General features: G+C 51.7%; 9 protein-coding genes across 9 annotated transcripts; 4 read left to right on the top strand and 5 right to left on the bottom strand.

Moving 5' to 3' along the window:
* Positions 1-27: 27 nt before the first annotated feature.
* Positions 28-1023, bottom strand: J4E79_004098 (uncharacterized protein; the record flags this gene model as incomplete). Its single annotated transcript, XM_049352988.1, has 3 exons — positions 28-574; positions 623-782; positions 837-1023. 3 exons carry the CDS (start codon positions 1021-1023, stop codon positions 28-30), a joined length of 894 nt encoding a protein of 297 aa, XP_049212367.1.
* Positions 1024-1806: 783 nt separating this feature from the next.
* Positions 1807-4894, bottom strand: PMA1 (plasma membrane H+-ATPase; the record flags this gene model as incomplete). The annotated part of the gene is made up of 6 exons (XM_049352987.1): positions 1807-1871; positions 1926-2465; positions 2515-2985; positions 3037-4440; positions 4488-4812; positions 4886-4894. The coding sequence occupies 6 exons, from the start codon at positions 4892-4894 to the stop codon at positions 1807-1809; spliced, it is 2814 nt and encodes a 937-aa protein (XP_049212366.1).
* Positions 4895-8896: 4002 nt separating this feature from the next.
* J4E79_004096 (uncharacterized protein) lies at positions 8897-10453 on the top strand (the record flags this gene model as incomplete). The annotated part of the gene is made up of 1 exon (XM_049352986.1): positions 8897-10453. The coding sequence occupies one exon, from the start codon at positions 8897-8899 to the stop codon at positions 10451-10453; it is 1557 nt and encodes a 518-aa protein (XP_049212365.1).
* Positions 10454-11791: 1338 nt separating this feature from the next.
* Positions 11792-12727, top strand: J4E79_004095 (uncharacterized protein; the record flags this gene model as incomplete). The annotated part of the gene is made up of 1 exon (XM_049352985.1): positions 11792-12727. The coding sequence occupies one exon, from the start codon at positions 11792-11794 to the stop codon at positions 12725-12727; it is 936 nt and encodes a 311-aa protein (XP_049212364.1).
* Positions 12728-18637: 5910 nt separating this feature from the next.
* On the bottom strand, positions 18638-19513 carry J4E79_004094 (uncharacterized protein; the record flags this gene model as incomplete). Its single annotated transcript, XM_049352984.1, has 1 exon — positions 18638-19513. The coding sequence occupies one exon, from the start codon at positions 19511-19513 to the stop codon at positions 18638-18640; it is 876 nt and encodes a 291-aa protein (XP_049212363.1).
* A 481-nt stretch (positions 19514-19994) lies between these two features.
* On the top strand, positions 19995-21107 carry J4E79_004093 (uncharacterized protein; the record flags this gene model as incomplete). Its single annotated transcript, XM_049352983.1, has 1 exon — positions 19995-21107. The coding sequence occupies one exon, from the start codon at positions 19995-19997 to the stop codon at positions 21105-21107; it is 1113 nt and encodes a 370-aa protein (XP_049212362.1).
* Positions 21108-21174: 67 nt separating this feature from the next.
* Positions 21175-22360, bottom strand: J4E79_004092 (uncharacterized protein; the record flags this gene model as incomplete). The annotated part of the gene is made up of 3 exons (XM_049352982.1): positions 21175-21311; positions 21399-22231; positions 22293-22360. 3 exons carry the CDS (start codon positions 22358-22360, stop codon positions 21175-21177), a joined length of 1038 nt encoding a protein of 345 aa, XP_049212361.1.
* A 1222-nt stretch (positions 22361-23582) lies between these two features.
* Positions 23583-24737, top strand: J4E79_004091 (uncharacterized protein; the record flags this gene model as incomplete). Its single annotated transcript, XM_049352981.1, has 4 exons — positions 23583-24240; positions 24294-24508; positions 24560-24652; positions 24699-24737. The coding sequence occupies 4 exons, from the start codon at positions 23583-23585 to the stop codon at positions 24735-24737; spliced, it is 1005 nt and encodes a 334-aa protein (XP_049212360.1).
* Positions 24738-24859: 122 nt separating this feature from the next.
* Positions 24860-26753, bottom strand: J4E79_004090 (uncharacterized protein; the record flags this gene model as incomplete). The annotated part of the gene is made up of 3 exons (XM_049352980.1): positions 24860-26244; positions 26302-26540; positions 26596-26753. 3 exons carry the CDS (start codon positions 26751-26753, stop codon positions 24860-24862), a joined length of 1782 nt encoding a protein of 593 aa, XP_049212359.1.
* Positions 26754-26811: the final 58 nt, after the last annotated feature.

The raw sequence follows: 26811 nt of genomic DNA, 5'->3' as shown, positions 1-26811 counted from the left end.
CACGTGCTGCTTCACACAGCTGCTACACTACGACCGATCATTGTCCTTGAAGATGTGGTTCCAGAATCCGCGGAAATGCTTCTTCTGCCCAATCTCATTCATATCCTTGATCTCCTTAGGCGTCAGCTTGAACGTGTTCGCCCTCAAGTAATCGCTCAGCCTCTGCTCCTTTCCACTTGTCGTAATCGGCACAATATCCTGGTCCATGCACCACCTAAGGTAGATCTCGTTCTCGCCCACAGCATACTTCTTCGTCAGTGCTCCCACGTAGTCATCCAGAGGACCGGGCTTGGCTTTGGTGGCAGGGGTGAGAGGCGCATATGCGACGGTGGCGATGTTGTTCTGCTTGTGGACTTCAAGGAGTTCTGGCCTTTGCAGGTAGGGGTGGAGCTCGATCTGGTTGCATACTGGCTTGACTTTCGCGGTCTTCAGGGTGGCGGCGAGATGGTTAGGGAGATAGTTGGAGACGCCGATGGACTTTGCGAGACCGGATGCTTGAACGGCTTCCATGTCAGCCCATGCCTTCTGGAGGTCTTCGTCTGAGCCTGCAAACCACGGCTGGTGGATGAGGTACCTATGCTCGTCAGAATATAGATTGTTGATGCAGATTTTAGAGACATACAGGTCAACATAGTCCAGTTGCAACTTCTCCAGACTCGTCTTGATAGCTCCCGCAATATTTTTGATGTTGTCGTTGTTGACTTTAGTCGTGACATACAGCTTCTCACGTGGGATACCGCTCTCCTTGATCGCGGTGCCTAACTCAGTCTCGGTCTTGTAGACTACCAAGAATCAGCAAGGTTCTCAGACCCGTTAATGTGTAACGATTAGCATACCCTCGGCGCCATCAAGATGCGTGTATCCTAGCTTGGTCGCAATCTTGACAGAATCAATGATAGCCTGGTCGATCTTGCTTTCCTCGCCAGTCTTGAACCAGGCAGTACCAGTACCGTAGCCTAGCATTGGCATCGAAGTACCATCGTTGAGCTTCAACTTGGGAATGGTGATGTCGAGGTTGGCCATTGTTGCGAATGCTTTTGCTGGTGGTAGAAAGGGTGTTCTGATGTGGTGAGACGAGATCCTATTGAATTTAAGCTGGTGTCGGGCGGGACAACTTATGCTTCGAGCGCAACTGAGCATCGACTGAGAAAGAGTGTGATGGCGGTTATGTCCTACTGTGTTACGTGATTACCAAGATGCCGCGCGTGGCCCAATGCCGAAGGTGGGGTGATGCTAGCAAGCGACGTCACCGCGAGCGCCTGCCCCAAAACCCGATAGAATACATTTCATTGCACCATTTCGAAACTTAGAGCTTTATCGCTACTGTACTAGGACAGCTATTTAGAAATTACTAAGCTGTTTAACATGCGCCGAGCTGCCTGCTTTTAGGATTGTGTTCCTGCATCTCCGACGCGCCGTCTTGACTGGTCGCCCAAGCTACTGTTGGCTAGCCTGATGAAAGCACTAAAGGATACCTAGGTATGATGCGAACTTTGGCGAAGTAATGAAATGCCTTGCGATTACAGCAGTATGATGCATCGCGAGATGTTGAGAACATCGTCGTGTCTACTGTGCTTGTACCAATTTCTACAACCTCCAGCTCTCCGGCTCCCTTCCTAATGAAATATGAATACAAGTCGCCCAAGATGGTATACTTTGAAGATGACTGAATATCGATCTTGCCGCCCGTACAACCAAACGCCTCCTACTATCCCCTACGTCCATGCTAAGAAGATCAACCCATCCGCATTACAGCGTGACGCTGGATCGCTGACGTGGTTGCAACCCACCGTCAAGACCGAAATGCTATTTCGTCTTCTCATGGTACGTCGTCTTCTCGTGCTGTGTCGACACGCGTTGCAGCGAAACCACTGGGTAGCGTTAGCGATTGTCTACTGTCAAATGCAGACATCTATTTTGCTTACCGAAGTCCTCGAGGTTCCTCTGCTTCTGCTTCCTCTTGAGAAGCTTTCCATGCATGAGATTGTCAAAGCCTTGACTACCCTGCAAAATATAATACACTCCCGCCATGATGCAGAAGATGCCGAAAGAAAAGGCCCAAACACGGACCACGGCAACAATGTTCGTTCTCCCTCCCACAAACCAGCCGAAGATGGTGAAGCATGTGGCTAGAATATCGACGACCAGAATCGCGCCAGCTAGCTGCCATGAAGGGATTGATGACCAGAATGGGCCGTTGGCGCGGGTGATGAAAATGAGCCAATTTTCCGTCAGGGTGATCTCGAGGAATAGAATGGGGTCACGCTGGCCATGGTTCTGGACAATGCCACCTTCGACGCCCTGTTGCTCGCCTGTGAGGTAAGGCAGCATTGTTGTCATCGTGATCCAGGTGCCTACAGCGAGGATGACGCCAAGGAGAATTGACATCCCCCAAAGCTTGGGGAGATTCCATTTGACAGGAGTCCGGCTGTATGGCGCGTTATCGTAGGCGATAGCCAGCGTCGCTACGATTCAATTAGCCGATGCCCGAAGAATGTGTAGATTGAGGCTTACCGATATCAGCGAAGATTGCGATGAACACAACCAATTGTAGGTTCAGACTTTCGTTGAGAATAGCGATCCAGAGACCCAGAAATATCTCAAGATGTAGTGACAAAGCGATGCGGTAGACGACGTAAGCGTACATCCGATGGAAGATTTGGCGCGAGGTCTTCAGCGCATCGATGATTGCAGAAAGACCAGGAGCGAGAAACACAATGTCGGCAGCAGAGCAAGCGGCGTCAGAAGCGCCTTGTACGGCGATGCCAGTATCTGCCTTCTTCAATGAGGGCGCATCGTTTACGCCATCGCCAGTCATCGCGACAAGGTATCCTCTCTGCTGCAAAATCTCTACAACGTTGTATTTGTGCTGAGGAAACACTTCTGCAAAGCCATCTGCACCTTCGACAAAGTCGTAGAACTCCGAGCCAGGCATTTCGCCGCCACCGCTCAGACCGAGCTTCTCGGCATCGAAAATGTTCGTGCCTGTATGTAAAGTTAGCCACGGGTCACGCATCGAGATATTTCTATCCTTACCGAGGCCGAGCTGACGCGACGTCTCTCGCGCGATACCAACGGCATCACCAGTCAGCATCTTGATGGAAAGACCGAGTGACTTCGCTTCGTTGATAGTACGATACGTGTCGTGACGCGGAGGATCTGAGCATGGCATAATGCCCAAAATTTCCCAGCGCTCATCTTCGCGCTTGCGAGCAACACCAAGCGAGCGAAAGCCGCGCGTAGCAAACTCCGCGACCTTGTTCTTGTACGAGTCTACGACATGCTCTGGAAGCTCACCGTCTTCCTCAACGGTCCGAAGTACGAAAAGTGGAGCGCCCTTGACGCATGTTATGCGCTCACCTTGAGGTGACTCAACAACCGCCTGAACTTTCTTGGATACTGGGTCGAATGGATGGAACCGGATGGCTTTGTACTTGCTGAGCACGTATTTAGCGCGCGGATAGTGGCGTAGAGACTTAAGGAAAGCCTTGTCGATGGCATCGATGCCTTTCTTCTTCCTTGATGCGGCCAAGCAGGCAGTAAGCATTAGGTCTTCCGGATCAACCCCTGGTACAGTATATGGTTCAGCTAGAGAAAGCTTGTTCTTTGTCAGCGTTCCAGTTTTGTCAGAGCACAGGATCTCGACACCAGCAAGCGATTCGATGGCCGAGAGCTTCTGCACGATGGCTTGCTTCTTGGCTAGGTAAGCTGCACCGACTGCCATAGTCGTCGTTACAACAGCAGGAAGACCGACAGGCACTCCGACGATCGTTATCGCGAGTGTGAACCGGAGGATAGTGACGATGTCGTTTGATCGATAGAAAGAGCTTATCCAGACAACCAGCAATGAAACGATGACCAAAACCAACAGAATCGTTCCAATGCCGTGTAGTACCTGGGTGAAGTGACCGGGCCCGCTGGAAGCGCTTGCAACGAGCGATGCTGCACGCCCAACAAACGTCGAATCGCCGGTAGCTGTAATCACAACGAAAGCCTCGCCGCGCTTGACTGCAGAAGATGCGTAGCACGTATCTCCTCGGTGCTTGTCGACAGCCAATGATTCTCCAGTGATCGAAGACTGATCAACCTGCACGAACGCATTCTCCGTAACGATGCGCCCATCAGCTGGAACGATGACGCCCTCCTCGACTTGCAGAATGTCGCCAGGCACCACATCAGATGCTTCGATCTCAATCAAAGTGCCGTCGCGTAATACAGTAGCCTTGAGGGCCAGCGTCTTCTTCAATTCTTCCACGATGGAGCCAGCCTGGTACTCTTGGATGAAGCCTACACTCGCATTTAGGAGGAGCAAGCCGCAGATGACACCAAAGTCGACCCAGTCCTGGAGTCCTGCAGCGAGAATGGCAGCCGCTTCCATGACAAATTGGATTGGTCCGACAAAGAACATCAGAAATTTGACCCAGTTGTTCGTTGACTCCTCTGCATATGGTGAGCAAGTGCTGATGGTGAAAAAGAAGCATAAGTACCTTTCATTTTGTTTTCGCCAAATTTCTTCCGCCGTATGAGTACCTCTGCGGACGTCAAGCCAATGCGCGTGTCAGTCTGTAGAAGTTCTTCTGGGATGAGGCGTGCGCCGCCTGGTTGTTGCGCTTCTTCCTCTTCGTAGTCGGCGTTTTCGCCATCTTGTGACTCTAGATCTTCGATGAGCTGATCTATGTCCTCATCCTCTTCTTCATCGTCCAGTTCGATGTCATCCATGTGGACGTTCTTTTCCTGGAAATGGTACTTGTCGTACGTCTGGCCATTTGATGGATATATACCGTCGCGATCCGGCGACGTACCGGCTGGCGACTGCATCCAGTTAGCTCTGATTAGACAGCTGGTAGGTCAAGCCTAGTAGTGTTGGGGCTCTATGACAACTTACCTCGGACATCTTGATGTAATGCTAGTCGCTAATAATGCCAAACACTATATGCAGTTTGCTGTTTGTATGATACAAACGGCCAAGAAATATTTGTCGGTTACGCGAAGCGACTAGCTATTTTGCGAGTGCATCTGCGTCGATGTTGAGTGAAGTGTGGGCCAATGCGCTTTCATCCGTGGAAAGGACTCCTCTGAGGCATCGTTGCGCGGGAAAGACTTCAGAGCGCAGAACAACAACTCTGAGCCGAGACACCACGCGTAGTGCGTTAAAGAACACAGTCGCGATCGCGCAACGCGACGTTTGTCGTCGGAGGGGTCTGCAGGAACGGCCGAGGTGGGTTGGAACGACTCTGATCGGAATGTTGTGAGAACCCCACGGGTTGATGAGGCCACAAGGACGCGCATGATCAGCCTAGCCTGTTTTGAAGTTAAAGGGTCACGTCGAGAACCAGCCGCCAAGATAAGGTGGCCAGCTTGCGGGATCGCTGGGATTGTGAGCTGCGGCGGCCTGCTCCAGGGCTTAAGATTATTAGCTCGGCCCTTGGGGTTTAGTGCATTTGGCATCGCAATCTGTTTGGTATGTAGTCTGCGTGTCTATATTGCGTTAGTATGAGCAAAAGACACCAGACGATAATTTCATCATCTAGAAAACGCACTGTATACGATTCTCATCGTGCTACTTGATTTGATGATGTTCTGCTCCAGGACTCGTGGTGGTGTGTTGCGCGACAAACTTCCGTGGGTAGAATCCTAAGCCCGCGCCTAGCATGGCCATCCCATGTCACCAATTCAAATCGACCAAATATTGTCACAGATCATCTTCGACATGACGTAGCGCGTATTCCTGTCAGCTTACCGATGACACACGAGCCTCGCAAGACGATCTATTGCGCCTCTTCTAAGAGGCTGGACATGGCAGAACGGAACACGAGGATCATTTGTATGGATGAGCTGTTCATCAAGACTAAGCTTGACAAGGGCGCTGCGACGCACAGGTCGTCCTCAATCTGAGTGGCGCATAGTGAAGTTGAGTTCTTCAATCCGTTGACTCGACGCCATAAAGGACTCCAAAAAGTAGATACGACGAACTTTGTGAAATTGGGTCTGCGGCAGCGCCAAGTTTGACCCGACCCATATCGAGTCCTACGCACCCGTCAAGCATTTGCTTGCCGCAAATATGGTATCCCGAATTTCATGTCAATGAAGGTCTGGCTAGAAGTGTAAGAAGGTCTTGCCACTACAGCAGTCCATCGCGATGTGTGCGTCTGTAAGACCCAGTTTACTGCTTCTGGCGGGATGTCCCTATTCCGTCTGCGTAGAGAGCTTGCACAATAGTCTCTTCCAGCAGGCAGATAAGTAGTATAGGACAAGAATTGTGTCTGCCCTCATGAGAGATTGACCGCGCGCTGAACTCGTAAGGCTGACGCGTAGGATCCCTGAGCAAATGTTTTGTAGCGTTCCGGTAAACGCACCGTGGACCCAGTTGCCGTGACGTTTCTTTTTCTCCATCTGGAACAGTATCGCTGGTGCACGGTGCACCAACGTGTTTCCAAGGTCGCCTCCGTCCGCCCTCGACGCTACCCATAGCGTGATCGGACCTTTCAAAGCCCTTCTGTCAACAAGGCGACTTGAGTAGGGCTCGAAGGACTGTCACACTAGACGTCTCCCGCCGCGCATCATTCGAGAAGCGTTCTTTTCATATACTTGTAACGCATACGTGCATTCCTAAACTCAATTTCCTCGCGGCCTCCTGAAGCAGATCGGCTTACCGTGCTCCCTCTCTCTGGATCCACCGTTCGCGCCTGATGCAACCCTACATTGCCTGCGGAATGCGCGTAGACAAGGGAAGAGAACGCGAAGTGTCATCCACCTGAGCGTGGCCGAACCGCGGGATACCAGCTCGTCTGCTACGCGCCGCTGGGACAGAGTAGAGCTGCGCATAACCCCGCTTCTGCTGAGTCTGGTAGGCTGTCCGTTCCACAGATACAGACGGAGAGGTCGATGATCGATGGATAGAGAGACGCGCTGGATTATTGGCTCAATATCGGCGTTGGCTCCTGGCTGACAAGAACTACCCAGGTAGGAACGAGGGAGGTCGGTCGCGTCGATTTGGTGCAGACTCTGATAAGCAGCTTGACGTCTAGACAACCGGGGATTGTGCCCATGTTGCGCGTCCTCCAAGCCCTGCCGAGTATATCTCTTTACCACGAACGTTATCTAGCATTGCAGCCAAGACACCGAAGATGAATGGCAAGTTGGCTGAGGACGCGTCCGAAGTTTGTTGGGGTGTGGCCCGTGCGCGGCCCGAAGACACTTCCACTTCCACTTCAAACTTCGCCCGTCTCCACGAAGTTTGTAACTTCATCATCTCTACAGCTCTCGCTTCGGATGTGACGCTGTTGGAATTCTCCCGACCGAAAGCTCCATCTGGAATTTCTTGCGGCCATCCACTTCGCTAGCACTTATCGCTGCCCCTTTGTAGACCTGCTCTCGCTTTCTTGTTCGTTTGGTGTTGTGGAAAAGAGGTCGGCTCGCAGCAGCATTTCCAGCGACGGCAATGGGTACCTTTCTACTCCTGCATACTTGAGGTGCTCGCCTGAGTCCTGGTATTATGGTACCTAGGTAGGCTATCTGCCATCTTGAGAGGCATCCGTAAGACAAAAAGAGTTGGGATCCAGCGATTGCCAGGTAGGCGGCGGATATCGCACCATCTGTACCGACATACCAGGATACGACGACTGGACATGCAATATGATGGACCGACGGCGAAAGTGTGATACAGTCGGTTCGGGGTTGTCTCAGGTCCCATTGAGGCGTCATGCTCCCCCTTTTCCAAGCCCTTTGTCCGCAACCTGCATCGAGAGGACAAACATCGCCTCGTTGTGTTCGGTGCCGATGCTAGCTTCGTGGGCGCATCGGGTGTCGTCCAGCGTCTGGTATAGCTGTCGCGCGGGGAGGGTAGTTGGGTCTTCTGCCGGTCGATGAGCGTCGGAGGAGGCTGCCACTGTCGTCAGCACATCAGGTCTGGCGTCGTCGAGTGTCATCAAAAGGGCGCTCCACTGGAAGGCGTGGTAGTGCACCTAAGATCGCTATAGGAGGCATGTCCGTCGGCAAGCTGTAGTCTGGTCAGCACGACTGGTCGCTCTACCACGAGAAACAGGGTGATGCACTTATCAGAGGCGCCGTCGATATCTCCTTCAGCCAATGCTCTGCTGTGGATGGTCAAGTCTCAGGGACCCTTGCTGTGAGGGATGTTCGCGCTTGTTGCTGTGAGGGAAAGGGTCGGCTGGAGCGTCGGTTCGCGTAGCTCCTCCGTCGGTCACGTTCTAGCTTGATGCACGTCGGTATAGCTCGCATTGCAGCTGGCTTAAGAGATCTACTCAGGCTCGGTCTGGAATATAGGGAGACTCAGGAGAGCTTCATCACGGTAAGAAGCTTGTCCGATCAGCCTCGTCGTTGCGTAGGCGGCGCTCCGGGAGTTAGCGTATCTCGACGCCCGAGCTCTCGCCCACTGCGTATAAACTCGCTCCCTCCACTACCCCACCAATACTACACATCAGTCGCCGTCCACGATTGTTAGACGGGTATCCGGTAAGTTGGCTCGTAAGTTACCCCCGCTGCATAGCTCGGATCCAAAGGCTTTCAGGCTCGCGCGTAACAAACGTTGACAGATGCAGTACGCAGACGCGATACAGAACCGACACGAGTGTCTATCACTACGCACAACACCCGGAAACACATCATCGGAGTCTCAGTATTCTGAACACAGATCGAGTTCTACTGTGCCTCTAGTACTCCGACATACGATCCAAGAAGACCTCACTGTGAGTAGTAGGCAAGATCGGCAGCTCTCTGGGCCTTTATTGACGTCTCACATAGCTTTCCGGATTAACAAACAAGATCTGCGCGTCTATATAGCTCTCTTGAAGACCCAAGCCTTGGTATGTTACTTACCCATCACTACACGTATGCGGATAGCTGACATGTCAACTTCTAGCACTCCTAGCTCAACATGTCAAACAAGCGTAAGGCTTGTCAATCCTTCGAAGTTCGTACATCTAGGCATCGTGGTCAACCGGACTCCGAAAACAGACCCAGCGAGCCGAAAGCTGTTCTGATTCCCTCACCGCGCAGTTTCGTGAACGAGGTGGACAAACCTGAAGGGCTATCCGCGGAGATGTCTCAAGAGACTCAAATCAAGCTTGGTGATCTGCCCGACGAGCTTCTGATGATGGCGCTCTTTTATCTTCGCAACGACAAATTTTCTCTGGACGCGCTCGCCTTGACTGCTAAACGCTTTCATGGTACTGTTCGCACGACAAGGAAGATTACCCGTCCTATCGCGTTACTTTCAGGCTCAGGTTCAGATCCAAAAGCAGATCCAGCCGGCGTTATCGCTCAGATTCTTCACTACCTGTGCAGTCTATCACCTGATACAGACGCGAGCATAATCCAGTCGCATGCCTCGGGCTTCAAGACACTATCAATCGATCGGCAACACAAATACAACAAGAAGCTTCCTGCCAATATATTCACAGCAACGAATATCGACATGATAGCAAAGACGATTGGATCCCTGCCCGGTCTGACCGTGAAGACTAGGACCGTATGGCTGCGCCAGGTGCGCAATAGATATGAACCGGCAGTGGTCGGCCTCTTGTTGACATTGCTGTCTGGACTGGAGTATGTCAATCTGAGTGGCGACCTCACGTGCCTGTGGCATCTTTTGGGGTGTGTGACCTCCTTCAAGTCGCTCAGCACATTGCACCTTCGGCAAATCACGACCGAAGAATTCCCCGATAGCTGCTGCTGCCTGATGAGGTCTCCAAACCTGAAAGAACTCGCCTTCTTCGACATGTCTCTCACGGGCAGGGTACTGGTTCATTACGATCATCGGGCCTGGTTTTCTTCCATAAAGCTATCAGTCACAACCCTCCGGCTGATTAGATGCTACCTCCCCAGCTACATGTGGTTACAGTTGCTTGAAATGTGCATGAACCTAGAAGTTTTCGAGTACACCATCAGCCTCGCACTGTGCGTTAAAGAAGGGCCTGAACCAATCTGGCACACCTCGGTTTGGCGCTCCCTGCTCGAGCACAAGGCTTCGTTGAGGCGCCTCGTTCTCACCGGTTTTGCAGGCGCTATCACGGAAGGCATGTTTCTCGCCGATCTCCGCGAGTTTAGCAATCTTCAATACTTGGAGGTCGACCAGAATTTTCTGCTTCCATCTAGAATCCCAGCCGATTTGCAGGTGGATTATGAGACACTGCTGAACCACCTCCCGAAGTCGCTCAAGACTTTCAAACTTCATGAGTGTACCTCTCAAGTTGCCATCAAAATTCTGGAAATGGCCGCACACAACTACTGGTCTGAGCTAGTCACCTTGAAGCTGGCCTACCTTCCACGACAGAAAGGGCTTTGTGCGACGCGCGCAAGCTTAGAGAAGCTCCGGAGTAGATGTGAAGAGAAGGGTATCAGTGTTCTCATAGAAGAGACTGAGGTAGTGACAGAGTACACTGGAATGGTTCTGTCATCAATCGAGCGTAGGCGCCTTGACTGGAGTTTTTAGAAAGAGTGTGAGAAACACCTTAGCGTGCTTTTCTTAGGTACTGTTACAAGTCTACTCAAAAGGGCAGGTCAAATGTTCTCGTGTCAGAGGAACATACTCGAATGTTAGTCAGGCGGATATTGGAGCAGCTTCGGCTATTTGGACGGTTGTGATCATCAGCCACGCTCACTCATTTAGTACTTTGGGAGTGCAGTAGCACGTAGTCATCAGGTCGTGCAAAGACAATGGATGGAAATTGGTTCGCCGCAGCTTCTGGTGCTATTGAACCTGGCCTCATGAAGAACAGAAACGTAACCTGAATGTTCGTCGATGTACATGTGGACAGAGTATTGGGTGGGGGATGGCGATCGTACCAACGCGCAATGTCAACCGCTCATGAAAATTGAAGTCCACTTTCCACCCGGGTCCCCAAACTAACGATAGAAACGAGGAATTTAGTAGTAGTCCTGAAACGCGGTCTTTTGGTTTTGAAGTTTCATAGCCCAAGAGCAGGTGCCATGGGCCCGAGGGCAGCGCATTCGGCATGGCCCGGCATCGGAGCCAGCGCATACACCCATCATCCAATCGCACCTTCTCATCGTCTGCAAACACACACTACAATGCGCGATACACTTTCTGCATACATGCAAACATCGTCCGATGAATCGCGACCTCCGCATACTTCGACCGATCTGGGCGCACGTAGCATGCGCTGAGAAGCAAAGCTACCGTAAGGCTGAGATTCGAGCTAGCACCGATCCGGTCCGCACCAAGCCCTTTTGGGCGCTACCCCTTCGCTAACGCCATTTGGCCCAGCTGAACAATAACCAATTCCAGCATCACAACGAATAGCTAGGCGAAGCATGGTGTACTCGCGTGAAAGCCCTCGGTAGCCCCGTAGGCGCCTGTGGGCTGATAACAAGCCTTCATCTGCGAGGGCTGAGGAATCACAGCGCGAGGGCCACGTACTGAACTCCGTAGGGCTGGCGTAAGGCTTGAACGAACGGTACTCTAGGAAATATTTGGTTGGTACTACGGACTTTCGCATCGCGATAGCGCAGTGGTGCAGATGTTGGTATGTGATAGGGATCTTGTGGCGTTGCTAAAGGATGCATTCACTGAACTGAGGCCTTCATGTGGCTTGCTGTATCCATCTTGCGCAACATCAGTGCGGTAAGAAGCCCTCTGAGTATTGTTTCGTGCGGTTGATCCATATATCATGCACTTGTTTCTTTTCTTGAGACACGGCTCGCTACCCGACTACCTTTCAGACTCTGCGTTAGGAGTTGCATACGTTCATAGCAGGCCATCCGCACTTCGCTCGTTATTTTCATAAGCTCCACTCTCGTATCAAACATCATGAAGCTATTCACCTACGAAACCTGGGGGGTGCCCAGGGCCGGCTTCGATCCGTCATACAACTTCGTTCGTTCGCACTTCGTCTCACCCGTCGTTCTCGCATGCATCCGCGCCTTGCTCAGCATATACTGCTTCACGACTATCATAACATGCTATACCTGGCTGGCGAACGAGACGGCTACAATCAAACTCAAAGATGTGAACATAGGATCCTATACTATTCAACAGGGCAATGCAGCTATCGGGCAGTCGTTCTCATTCTTCACCTACCTCACCTTCTGGTCGCTCGGTTTCTACTTCCTCGTCTCGAGCGTACACACATTCATGTATGCTTTCCGGCAACGAACATGGTTACACACGTGGCCAAAGTACTTGCAGCTCTTGCATAGCATGTACTACTCCACCATGACCTCATTTCCGTTCTTGGTCACGATCGTCTTCTGGGGTACCATGAACTCTGGGTGGCCGGCTGGACGATTCGAACAGTGGATCAACATCTCCGTTCACGGTCTCAACAGCGTCTTTGCTGCGACTGAGATCATACTATCAGCAACCGAGCCACAGCCATGGCATCATATGTCGGTTGTCCTTGGAGTCTTGTCGATTTACCTTGGGCTCTCGTACCTCACGCGGTATACTCAGGGCTTCTACGTGTATGAGTGGATGAACCCGGCACACGGCAACGCCAGTATTGTTCTGCATGTCTTGGGTTATGCGGGCGGAATGATTGCGCTGTTCGTGCTCGCACGGTACGCAATTATAGCACGAAATATGCTAGCGCGACGACTGCAGGGGTCTGAGGAAATGGAGTATGGCGAGAAAGGCATCCAACTTGAAGATGATCGGTCCGATAGTTGGTCGGCGAAGGTCGGGGTGGTAAAGCCGACGCCCATGCGCGTGCAGAAGAAGCCAGAGATAGTCGTTTCCGAAGTCTAGGAGGTAGTGCCGAATTAGCGTCAGGGTTTATGTTAGATATGGATTCAGTCATGATATTGCGCAATGCCATCCTTCGGATATGAATCAACTTCCCCTTTAGGCTATGGAGTAAGGCCTTTGTGATCTGGCATGTGCGCCGTCAACTGGAAGCCTACTCCGGTCCCGCTCATCCATTGTACACACTTCCACTTCTGCATAGGTCGATCCCTGCTGGTCACAGCCTCAATGCAAAAGTATTCAGAGGTCAGGCGAAAGGCGGCTGTCCATGCGAGTTTCAGTGTTGGCTTGGAGGCCTAAGGCCGGGCAGTGAGGGGCTGGATGGGAGTGAACTCTCAAACGATCAACAATGGAATAATCCACAGTTCTCGACGTCATACCAAGGCTGAAGCAATCGAACCCATGGGTATCGCGGCTACGTGAATGTGCATTCTCGGTGTAGTGGTATTGTGTATTGTCAGATGCGCAGTTGCCGCTTGATTAAGAGATCTTCCTGACATCGATGCGCGCAATCGATCTCGTTGATAAGTGCAGTGCGATCTCTTCGGAGTTGCGAGTCCTGTACTGTCCGTCAAGCTTTGTCGCAGTACGTGCGAAAGACTTGTTCACCGCTCTCTTCTTGGCCCACCATGTGATGGACCCGAGTTATAATAGGCACTGAATCTCGTCGACGGTCACAAGAGTACTCCATATACACATCACGACCGGACTAAACAGAAAAAGGCATTAGACACAATATAGTGCCTGCAATTCAGACTTGGAGTAATTTCTGTGGGGTTTGACGCAGGTCCTCCATGAAAGTGGCTGATTCGATAAGGCCAGCGTCGTGACGCCATAGCTCGACATCGCCAACTGTCTTACATCGCGAAAGACGACGTCAAGGCGGAGGATGATGAAGACGAAGTCTGCCTTGTTGATAAGCGTCACGCCCAGAGTCCACAACTGAAGAGTTGTCCTTGGATCGACCACGAAAGCCTTCGGTACCGCTCTCCAGCGCCTTATGGTCCAGTACTAAGAAAAAAGGGCAGTAGTAATGTTTCCTTATTGTTCCGCAGCTGAAAGCATCACGAGACAATGGGATGCCGAGCTGATCTATGTCATCGCCCGTTCGCACTGATGCGCATCAGCACCTGTGCGTTCATGTGGCTCAGCCCAGACGGGCTTTGACGAAATAGGTAGGACCAGAAACGGATCGACAAGACGCACAAGAAACAAGTATTCCGAATATTCTTGTTGTTGTTGCCGCTGAGAAGGTGTGGTGATATCTGGACGCGACAGTGATGGTTGAGGATGCACGCGGACAGGGGACCGATGCCATGGATGTGTTGCAGCCTCGGCTACGAAATACTTGCCACGTTTGTGCTTAGCGCGCCCTCTATCTAAAATTAGGAGATAGGGGAGGCAGTGCTGGCGTACTCTCTTTCATCTCAATGGTCCCTGATGATCGCGTCTTCCGTTACCCATTGCCACCTGCCCGACTCGTTGCATACTCAGAGTAGGATTGTTGCCGCTGGGCGCGTTCCCTCAGCGCCCTCCTTGCTGTTGCGCTGAATGCAGACCTCGGGAGGCGAGCGGCTGGCTGCACAAAGGTCGAGTGACCACGTACCGCCTTGAGCCTCACCGCTTACTGTTCGGTAATATCATGTCAGTCATGCGTAGGGCGTTGGAAGGGTTTCTTAGGTGCCGGACCCGTATCGAAGACGGCGAGCCTCGTTGAAGCTTGGGCGTTTGGCCTGAAAAGTTAGGCCAGCAATGCGTCTCAAAATCCTTTCAGACGAACCCAGATATGGAGTCCTCTAATTTCACATCCATTTCCGTCAGATCTGAGCTTCAATTGGAGTTTCTGTGTCTTGGCCCCGTTGGTATGACTTCAACATGCACCGTTTAAGCAATCTGCACGTCCTTCTGTAAGGATTGTCCCTTCCGACATCTACACATAGCAATTTACCAGCTCACGCCTTACCCCTGCGCCCGACGACCACCGCCACCCCTCTGCTACGCCGCACTAAGGTTGCCAACCATATGTATCGCACCTGTTCCACTGGCAATACCACGCACCCGGGATTTCGGAAGCATAGAAAAGTTGGAGCTATCGGATCTGCGAATCGGCTATTAGCATCGTTTAAACTCGCTCGAATACTACAGTGGTGCAGTAGCGCAACGCCCTCAAGCCGCACCTCACCTCCACATTCAACACCAAGCTCTTAGGCCTGGTCTGCGCATCCCTGCGTTCAGCCTTCGACATATCTGCATACGGAGCAGCTCTCTTTAGGATGCTACCCGGCGCCCAGCTGCTGACGATCCCGACCGCATCGTCTAACTATAAGCTTGACGACATCTCGTCTACAAGCAAGCTAGTTCTATCCTCCAATCGACTTATTCTCCACCTCCAGGGCGGCTCGACGCACAACGAAGACGAGGAATACATGGCACAACATAATCACCGTTCCAGCCGCTTGCAGACTGAGAATGAGCTGTGGCTAGATATGCCTGCCTCTTCTGCCCAACAACAAGAGCATGGCCATCGATTAGAGCCATCCGCCTACAAAGCAACCTCGCAGCGGATCAGTGTATGCCCTACGAGCGGCTCGAACCTTAATAAGCCACTACCACCATCGCCATCCGGTCCAGAGAAGCGATCTCACAAGCCAACCTTGTTGCGAGGGTTTCTCCGACGCGAATCTTCAGAGCAACCGGAGTCAACCCATCTCCGACCTGAACCGTATCAACCAAAACGGCACTCGGCCAGCCTGAACGTAGACACAAGCAACCAGCACCGCCATACTTACTCCAGAAGCATGCCGAACTCTCCCTACGGGTTCGGTCAATCTACTTATCAGGACCCGGCGACCTTTCCTCGGGCGCATTCTTCAGCTTCAAATCACTCAGACGCTGTGCAGTACCAACCGTACTCGCTGCCACCACAACCGCAGTCCTCCCGGCCTCTACAACAACGTGCTGTTTCTATGAATCCTTACTTCGAGACAGCATCAACACCACGATCGCGCACTTTCCCCGAATCTACGCTTGGCGTTACGGCCCGCGACAACGCCTCTAGTCGGCCACGACCGCACACAACATGGGGCTCTCCCACTGAGGCTTTCACTGACGTATCTCAATTTCACCTTTTCGCAGAGGCTATGACCGGTCTGCCAAACGACAACGAGTCCTTTTCACCAACCGGCCCACCGCAACTTCGAGGTTCACTTTTCGCCCGAAGTAACACTAATGACACTATCCCAATCCCTCTTCAACATCCTCAGCATTCTTCGAGGACCCTACCAACACGGCGGCCTGCAAGGGAACAGAGAGACGACTGGCAGAATTTTGAGCCACCGCCGCTTATCTCGTCACGAGCAGCACCTGCACTGAACCACACGATGTCGGTGCCCAATCCACCTCTCGATGCTTATCAGCAATGGCAGCCACCATCGCACTTGGACGCCGTCACAGTAGAACTGAACTTGCTGGGGCTGAATGACCCTCAAGGATCCGATGATGAACTTCCGGACTATCAACAAAGCCAGGCGGAAATGGCAGCGAAAAAGAGACAAGAAGCGTCAGCAAGGGCTCGCGAACTAGAAGCGAGGTGGAGGGGTACGCGAAGATGAATACGATCATCGAGAAAGAGGTCATCCCAATAAATCAAAGCCAAATATACTGCATAATATCAAAGTTCACGTTCCTTCCGCATGCGAATGTAAATCTCGTCAGCCTTCGCGAAGGCTGACGAGATGTACGCTTCAGACCCAGATCTGAACTCCCTACTCCACATCGCCGGCTTTTCGATGGGCCAAACAATACATAGGCTGCATATAGCCCCGGCACATCGCTCATGATACCTGACTCTAACACATCATCCGTGTTTCTCAACACATATTGATATCGAAGTAAACCATATACGCATGACTGCTGCAGTCATGGGGATGATGCAGCGTTGCGGCACCGCCCCCGCGATCGCCTGTCCCGGGCCGGTCTATCGTTCGATTATATGTATTGCCTACATTGGTGTCACGCCAATAGAACTTGTAAGGGTCAGATATTTACCGGAAAGGGAATTCGGCCCCTACATTGATTGACATCATGCGTACGAAAGAGTAATTTGCATGGATACAATTTCCAAAGTGAATACTGGTGTAGCTGATAGTCACGATAGGGAACATGGTCAAAACTGTTGGACAGGTGTCTCCGGGCGGGTATCGCGCTAGCCCACCTAAATTGAACTGAGTATTCACCCAGAGTACATCCCTTCACGCCTAACATGTTTGACGTTGTCACTTCGCTGTAAGCAAATTGGACATTGTCCAGTAGAGATCCGGACAGCTATATGAGATGTGACAAAGACATGGAAATATGCCTTGCGGACAGCCTCGTGCGGATCGAAAAATTGACTGCGTGATGTACCTGACCGGTCATTATCCGGCATGACAAGAGAGCGGCATGAACATGGTCGGTGATAGTTACTTTTGAAGGCTGGCCAATCATTGAAGTTCTGAGTCACACCCTTTCCATGCCACGTTTTTGGGGCTTATCTAGGTACCGTCACATTACTAGGTTCCGCATGCTGTGAGAAAACGAAGGCTTGGAAATCATGTATGATACACTCCTACAACTGCGCGTAGTCAACTGACCAGTCTACACATCACTAACCACGTTAATGGTAACACGGAAGTACCTAAGGACCCACTAAAATGCACGTAAGTCTCGAAGGAGAGCAAAGTAGATGCGGGGAGTTTGGGGGCGGAAAAGCTTATCATGCGCACGTTGTATGCTGTAGCATACCCAGCGGGCCAAGATCTCGACCCAGCACTTTCGACTGCATAATGTATCAATGAGGTTCTAATCACCGAAAAGTACAGTATAGCCAGTGAGTGTCCAAGTGGCAATGCTACACACCATACCTTGCTGTAGGCAAAGCACCACACTATCACCACGACTCTCTCGCCATTCCCTTTTTAGGTAACACTCCCGCTTCTGCACCGAACGACCATTCCGCTGCATGAGCATGTGCAAGCCTAAGCGCAACGTTACGCGGAACAGAGGCACGGTCGCTATCGCCGCTACCAAGAGTCGTGGTTTACTATGCCCGCCAACCCGGAATTGAGGCTGTGCAAACGCACGTCAGATGCACGCGGGCCGGAACGATCAACAAATGTTTGAAAATAGCAGATGATGCATAAGGGGGGAGATGAAGGAATTAGCAAGTTGATAGTTTTACGCTGCAGCGGTGATCACAATGCAGCGGTGATCACAATGCGTCGTTGTAGAACAAAGAGGATGGGGAGGGGTGATGGTTCGGGGGGTCTGGAAGAACGGTGAGCTCGCAGGTGCAGGTGCAGATGCAGCTGACTGGAGGTCGCATACAGGCCAGCGAAGACGGCTGTCTTCGCCTAATCGATGGACTGAAGTCATGCAGCCGATGATACTCCTACTGCAGGTGCAGTATTTGACTTTCGCGTTGAGTCGATGCTCGTTTTCCGGTCGGGATCTCGGCGGCCCTTCCCAAGATTTCTGTGTGCCCACGCTGGACACCTTGCGCTAGATCTGTGAGCGAGAGCGCATGACTTTTCTTCTCATCTCCTCACCAGTCTTGCGGTAGCTACAACACCTGTGCAAGGCGGAGTGGACTGAGCTGCTGTGCAGAAGTGTAGAGCATTTCGTTGATGTTCATCCCTAAGAAGCCTAGTGCAACTCCAGAATGATGACGTCATGATCGCGTGTCTCTTCCGCGCGACCACCCAGGTATTGATCGATGTAGCTGTTCACATTCACCGTTGACTACGTGTTGTAAAGTCACATTTCTACGACTACCTAAATCATTCTCGTTATTGGTGTACCTTCAACTGATTGCTGCCTTGGCCAAAACGGAACGGCCTGCTACTGACCCCTGGAAGTATTGACGCCTGCTACCCTTCATTCTGTATTTGATGTGGAAACAACAGGGTCGTCGCTGGGCGTGCCTTGATCAATTTTCTCACCCTCTCGGATATCTCTTTCCCATTTCATGTCATCAACCCAGCCCTTGTAGACAATCTCCCCCTTTTGTGGCCGTTGCATAACGCGGTGCATGTACTGATTCTCCGCCGCCAACCAAGGCGGCTGGTAATGTTTGATAGGTAACTCCGGTAAATTTTGCCTTGCGCTGGCTTCCCAGTCCGGATCGGTGATGGCTCTAGGTTCTAGTCCGGGTACCCAGAGAACATCTCCCCCAGCAAATTCGCCTGTGTGATCAACCCAAACTTTACGTGCGAGCATGAGCATGTACGTCTCATATGCATCCGCCACTATGAGACCATCCGGGGTGTGGAAGCGACCAAACTTTGCGGCGAAGCCATCTAGCAAGGCACAGACCTGCCAGTGTTCGCGTTTGGTGCTGCGCGATAGATCTTCCAGCATCCGGATCAGTGCGCTGCCGCTTAGTACACCATTTTTCCAGCGTTCCTCGCCAGTCTCGCGCACAAGAGCAGCTGTTCCACGAACAAAACCGGGAGGCTCGCCAACATGATCATTCCGAAATTTTAATGTCATGGGTTGCTTCAATCTTGGAGGCGCTGGAGGGGGCGAGCTTTCGGGCAAGGGCGTTCTGTGTGAAGGGTCTGTCCAGAATGGCGACTCTTCCGTAGTCACAGCTTGCGAAGATGGAGGCTTTCGAGGTCTGAGGCGCGACAAAGCCTCTGGCGGCGGGTCCTGCATCTCCACATCGTCTGGCGAGTAATCAAGATCCATTAGGTCATCTGTGATGGGTTCTTTCCCTCGACCACGCCCACGAGATCTTAGATTCCGTGACATTCGATGAGATGTTGCGGTACAGATGTTACGAGATGATGATGATGATGGTCTTGCTGACTTTGTGACTAGAAGTACGTGATTCCTCTCACTATTTGAAGCAGAAAGGTTTGCTATGCTTGAAAATACCACGTCACATGGAGAGTCATCGGCGAGACAAGTATGAACCACGAGACGCGCATTGCATCCTGGTCAATTTACGCATCACAAAAGCGTGATATAGCACTTTGCGCCTTTAACACAACAATGGAAAGGATATCGTGATAAAAACAATCGCTGAGACCGATCGCAGGCTACTCAAACAAGAGAATGAGTCCGTTGAACCTTCATTTTGCCATCTTTCACAACGTTAACCACACTCCTAAATATTCAACACTAACGGCGCTATCCTGGGACTGCGATGCCCAAAATTTGCAAGAAGCTATCCGTAACCTATCAACCAAAACCGAGAGAAAAATGGACAGTAATCCAGAAGCTCGGTAGCATGGGCGGAGGTCTGAACGGCGGCATAAGCAAAGTCCAATGTAGTAATCCAAAAGCTCGGGGTATGGAATTCATTGAGAAGCGCTTCAGTAAAGACGCGTTCGAGAACGATGTACCGCGCAAAGAAATCCAGATTTTGCACCAGGTTCAGGACCACGAGAATATTACTAAGATGGTGGACCAATTTTTCGATAAGCGCAAACCAGACGGAGCTGTGTATCTGGAGTATTGTACAGTAGGTAACCTGGCAGACGTCGCGCTCAATGTTGCTATGGGCGCCCACGTCAACGAACATAAGATATGGAGATGGTTCTTTGAACTGTCTTCTGCCCTTACGTACTGTCACCGTGGCCCGCAGCCAAATATGACCGATGACGAGATATTCCAGTCCGGTTGGAGTAAAATATATCATCGCGACATCAAGCCTGCGAACATCCTACTGACGATGGAAGGTGATACAGTTATAGCGAAGCTTGCCGACTTTGGATTGGCAGTAACTGAAGACTATCTGTCGCTTGAGCGTAGTATAGAACGCGCTATAATGGAACCAGGGGGGACGCCTGGGTTCGACGCTCCAGAATTTCCACTCTTCAGCGGCGCTTCAGATGTCTGGCAACTAGGCTTGAGTATGGTCTGCGCATGTACCGGAATCGTAAGCCCGCGAAGCAAAGAGTTCCCCCATGGTCAAAGATGGGACAAAGAACAACCGGCAGGCTCCAGCTATACCAGAGAACTCAGTAGCATATTGAAGAAAGCTCTAGAGAAAGACTTTGTAGAGCGGGTGCGCATATATCCCCTGCTGTTGAACATCAAGGCTGAATATGCGAGAATAAGGGAACGGCTTCCTGTCGACAAACGACTGCATAGAGTCTACGATCTAGCCGAAGAGCACGACAAAGGGAAGCCGCCAGCGGGACATCGCAGACCAAAGCATCATTTCACGAAGTGGGAGGGCCCGGCTCTTCCCGGACATGCAGGTGACCATGGCAACCCAATGCCATTCTACGGAGCGGGATTCGATGAAGATGAGCTGGACCAGTTCAACTCCGGAACGGGATTTGGGCCTTATATGCCCGGTAATTTCGACCCGAGGCGCATGAATGCATTCAACTAGGGCTTATGATGAGTCCAAAGGCGTGCTAAGGTAGCTGAAGCCGTCGGAGATGGCCGCATCATGTATTTCAAGAGTTGTGCCAACCCCACGACTCTTCGAGTTGGTTAATGGCCGCTGTGGGAGGAAAGCCATGCGATCGTTCACAGGCATACCATAGATCGCGAAGCTGTTCTTGATCCTCACGAAGCGTGAAGCGATCGCCGACTGGGTATGTTAGATACAGAAGCAATACAAATATTACACGCGACTACGTCTCGTCATAGTCGCGTAATGGGATCGAAACAAACTTACCTAATGCGATCGCGAAGCAGGCAACAAACTTGCAAGGAAACCATTTGGAGTTCGATTGGGCCACTCCGCATAGTGTGCGGACGTTGTCTTGCACGGTTCTATCCACAATAGCGCGTGATGCTTTGTGTGCTGGTCCGAGTTGTGGAATCGCCGGATCATGTACAATCAGCAACATATGAGCTAAGAGGTTATACTGGGTACCCATAACGTGGGTCTTTTGGTGGAAGCGAATGTCCGGAAAGTTTCTTCCGCTACCATCTCGATCTTGCCGGAAATAGTATGGGTCGAAGCTGTCAGGCCTACACTGTGTCCAGGATCTGTTCTCATCCATCAGTTGGTTGTAGCGAGCAATGCTATTTCTACCTTCTCCAAAGACGAAGTTGCTCACGTCGCCGAGGTGAGCAATCGTTCGTGTAGCCCAGATGGAGTCATTGGCCGGCTCGAGTGAGCGATCAGCGGGAAAGATGTGTAATTTGAACGCGCGTTGCGTCATGAGTGAGATCCACAGTTCCTGACGGAAAGCAGCCCAGTAAATAGCCTGCCGCCGATCAGGGCCAGACGTTGCAGCGTATGACTGTTCAGCAGCGCGAATTATAGCTTGGGTGCCGAACAGATGGCCTTGCGGATCGGAGCCGATAATTGAGATGTTCATCTCTTCCAAGAGTCGCAGGATGACGGTTGCAGCAAGTAATGGCTCTTCTTTGATCGTGACGTTGTCGTTCAGTGCTGGAATCAGCGTGTCAAAGCATCGCTGATAATAGGCATCTGCAATGTAAGGGTCGAAATCGGTGGTGCGACTAAGCTGACGAGCAGATAGCGCAAGAATGGCGTTCCTGAATGAGATTGGTGGTCAGTCGATTGCCAACGCATATCCGCAGTAGACAGACTACATACATCAGGGTACTATTCTGCTTGGCCATCTGGACGATGTGAACCCCAAAGTGATCTCTGGTGTCGACCATGTCGAACTTATGTTCGTCAGTAAAAGGCCCTTTCTCTGGATAAAGGTACTCACGAATAAGGCGACGTTCTCGATGTAGTGCTGCAGAAGCATTGCTTCTTGCTCATGCTCTAAAGGCCATAGCACAGGCTCGCCAGGAGGCTGTTGGTACACAAAGGTACTAACTCCCTCTTCCTGATGTGGCTGGTATGTGCTTGTGTTGGCTCGGTGGCCGTGTAATGCTGGAGGCGCAGGTACTTGATGTTGCACAGGAGATTCTGAGTTTAGTAAAGACAGAACTGTGAGGTTTTCCGTAGGGGTGAACAAGGTTGAGTTTGGAGTCAAAGCAGTACCCGGCGCACTTCCAGGTGTACAGCTGGGTGATGGCGCATGAACTGAAGGGCTGTCGAATGGAGAGTAGCCATCCTGCACGTATTGAGAGCGAATTTCGCTCGATTCGTCCAAGAATTGGACTGCCAAATCGTGTCAGCGACAGATGCAACAGATTCGGGTAATTTCTCACTTCGCGGAGGGTATGACACCCAAGGTTGTTCAACACTGAACGAATCTGAGATTGACGACCGCCGGAACCGTCTACCGCTTTCGTAGACGCATTCCTTCTTCGCCTGCGCACACCTTGCACATGCCGGCTGCTTGCCATCACCTATCGCAACGTCATCAGTATGCATCACTAGCTTGAGAATTTCAGCTTACATCGATAATGACGCGTGCGGCATCGATTGCTACGAACGGTTAAGCGATGTCCAGGTCGTGCGCAAAGGATGCGAAGTCTCGTACCATGGCATTTGCGATAAACCTTAACGTAGTCGTGGAATCGCGAAGGATGCGTGTGCGGGCTAATTTACGAAGCTGGGACACGCGCGATAACGATGCACAAAGGGGTCCAGGACGAGGAATGCCCGCCGAGATGAGCAGAGTCGTGCCCAACCATGTTCCGCCGGTTACTAAGGACGGGCTTTGATGATCGCGTCCGCGGCTTCGGAAAATCCAGATAGCGTGTCACAGCGGCGACTAGCCCCGCTTGCTACCCCACATCTTGGCAGGGACGAAAGAGGTAAGTCTCCCCGGCAGACTCGTCTGTCGTGTACAGATATGGCAGTGGCGATAGGTTTACACCACGTTTACGTTGCCGGAAGATTTTAGCAACAAGCTGGGCATCTAGATATTGTCTCTCTTTGTGCAGACAGTTCGAAGCCGATTGCTACTTCATCACATCCTTCATCATGCCCCATGCACTATCACCGGAGCAAGACGTGCCAAGCTTTGATGGCAAGAAACTCTTCGTAAACGATGGGTTACTCCGACCAGGTCAAGTCGGGAAGTTGAAGGAGTCGTCTCCAGAAATGCCCATGGAAGAGCTGCGTCGGCGTTACAGCGAAGATGGATATGTCTTCCTCAAGGGGTTACTACCGAAGAGCGATGTCCTCAAAGCCCGCGAAGAGTATTTCAAGTCACTCGCACCGAGCGGCGTGTTGAAACCTGGAACCCAGCCAGTGGATGGCATATTCGATCCTGAGAAGGACGCGGCAGACTTCCCTGGTATTGGCGCTGGTGCGGCCCCTGGAAATGGAAAGCCGGGAGAAGCGACAGCGGAGAAGTTCGTTAGTCTGGCGCTCGAAGCGCACTATGCAGATTGGTACAAAGAGGCGTTTTGCAAGCACCCTGCGCTGAAAGACTTTATTGCCCGGATGACAAACTGGGGCGACAACACTATAGGGGTCCGTAGAAGCTTATTGCGCAACAATACACCAGGAAACAAGGCCATCGGCGTACATTATGATCAGATCTTCCTCCGGCATGGCGAGCCGACGAGTGTCACTGCCTGGGTACCTATGGGCGATGTAAGCTTGACTGGAGGAGGCTTGATCTATTTGGAAAATGGTGAGTCTTCTCGTCGACGATGAATGATTGAGTAATATTAACGAGTTTGGTAGGTCATACGCTTGGCCGTGAGGTAGAGGGAGACTTCAACCGAAAGGCAGCGGAAAGTGGATTGAGCGACGAAGAAACGAAGAACGCTTTCAACCAGAACATGCTATCAACGGGGCTGCTCGCTGACGGTCCACGAGAGTATTCTGACACCTTTGACAGGCGTTGGTTGGTGACGAACTACGAAGCGGGCGACGTAGTCCTCCACAACCCGTTTGCGGTAGGTACCCTTGAGTTTGAGCTGATGTATATCTTGGCTAACAGTAGTCAGATACACGCATCCACATTGAATCACGATCCAAATAACGTGATTAGAGTTGGTACTGATCTGAGATTTGTCGATGGCAGCAAGCCATGGGACACTGTAAGTACAACGTAGACATCAATGTACATGTTGTTGACCAGCATAGCGATGGGACAAAGACTACGAGTTCAACGACGGTGTGTAAGCGGGTCAATCTTGGGTATATCTTTGGCCGCGATGGACAAGCGACTGGGATTGTAGTTGCGATATAGCGTAGTTCACGATCATCATTCCTCAGACATTCAAGCCCATACACGTCTCCACCTGTCAATATGGTACTTTGCTCGCCATAGCTTTCCAAAACTCACATCGCCCGCCCCTTCCGCCCTCCCATGCATTTGCATCGGTCAAACTGATTTGGTTGCTGACGCCCGGATCGCTATAAACGTAGTAGTAAAGGTCGTCTGTCGCTTGCACGAAAGAAGGGATGCCGCCTGTAGCGTTCATGTTCAGTAGTACCGGCTGGTTTTCGTTCCACTTTGGCCAAGAAATGTCACTCGAACCATACCCAACTGCAGGCGGGATCGTCGAGTTTGCGACACCACCCTTCGCGTCTTCCAAGCTTATCACCGGCGAGTTCTTTGTGATGAAATTGCCCCAAATTCTACGGAAAGCGTGCTTGAAGCTTTTGCCGGGCGTTGAAGTTCCGCTCCATAGCGCTTGCAGATCATAGCCATGATAACTTGGAGGCGCACTAAACTGATACTTCCAGCCCTCTGTAAAAGCTCCAGCAGCCCAGTAGCTGGGACAGACGAAGGCGTACTCTGCAAAAACATTCAAGAGACGTTGTTGATTTCCTGTCCCAAATTCACTCATGTTGAGTGCCGTGGGTAGACCAGTACCAGATGTAACAAAGCGCGTAGCATTGGGCTTCACGTCGAGGTCATCCCCAGGAAATGAGTATGTTTGTTCCAGTCGGGCTTTCTCAGATGTAGAGAAGTCGGGAAATGTCAGATCAATGTAGTCTCGGAAATCCTGCAGCGTGCGCGCGGTAGGAGGCGAAAGTGGCACGCCTTCGTTTGCCATGTTACCCGATAAGACACGCCTTCCCTTTAGCGACTTTGAAGTAAGGGTTGTGGACAGGCGGTCCTGAACAAATGTACCGTCTGTTACTGGCAAGAAAGCGAAGGTACCGAAAGGGCCAGCTTCCGAAACCCTGGCGCTGGCATTCTGGAGAACGATGGTATCCGCTGCGCGGAGGCAATCCATACTTTCCTTCGTTGTTGAGCAGCCGGATGCTTCAAGGAACGCCGCATAGGCTTCTGCGGGTTGTTCATCGTCATAATCGTGCTGATCGGGTACCCATGGACTCGCTGTGATAACATTACGGAAGAGGTCTTCTTTCTGCCGCCCACCGTAGGCTTGAGATTGATAGAGAACAGCGCCTGCTCCTGCACTCTCGCCTGCAATAGTGACCTTGCTAGGATCGCCCCCAAACTTGGCGATGTTAGCTTGTACCCACTTCAATGCGAAGTTCATGTCAAGCAGCCCAGCGTTAAGCGTACCATGCTGCTTCACCTCTGGACTTGAGAGAAACCCGAAAGCGCCTAGGCGGTACTGAATTATGACGCTAATGAATCCATTCTTGTTGGTGGCCATAAATTCGCTGGGGTCTAGCCCAGAGGCGCTGAATAGCCCGTAACCTCCACCATCTTGATATTGTTAGCGAGATCCCCTGCGTTTTGTGCATTGCTTGGAAAATGACTCACGAACCCAGAAGAAGACAGGCAGGTTCTTCGCGTGAGCCGGCGCGTATACGTTCAAGAACAAGCAATCCTCGTTTCCGATGGCGGAGGTGAAGCCGTAAGCGGCTGGGGTCTGTGAAGAGGCGCCAGTCTGCGGACAAGCTGGTGGATCGCTCAAAGCTGATGCTATCGTTCTGTTTCGCACAGGGGCTTGAGGAGCGGCGAACCTGAGGTTGCCGAGTGGTGGCGCTGCATACCGAACACTGCAGCGCAAGGTCAGCTCTTGGAGGATTTGGGAGATCTCAGACGTAAAATTACCTTTTGAAGATATTGATGCCGGTATTGGAATGATAACTCCCCTCATAGACAGCGTAGCCCAGATCAACCCTGGGTGCTTTCACAGCCTGCGGTATCGGCTCAGCGCCTGATCCAGCGACAAGGAGCGCAAGCGCCAACAAGATCCCCGGAAATCTCATTTTGACTGTTGTTCGTGTTTGGAAAAGTATGAGCGGTCGGGAAAGATGTCACCGTCGC

The sequence above is a fragment of the Alternaria viburni genome, assembly GCF_023758015.1.
Source record: "Alternaria viburni strain BMP 2772 chromosome Unknown scaffold_7, whole genome shotgun sequence".
Taxonomy (NCBI): Eukaryota; Fungi; Ascomycota; class Dothideomycetes; order Pleosporales; family Pleosporaceae; genus Alternaria; species Alternaria viburni.
This window is presented reverse-complemented; position numbering and strand designations above follow the sequence as displayed.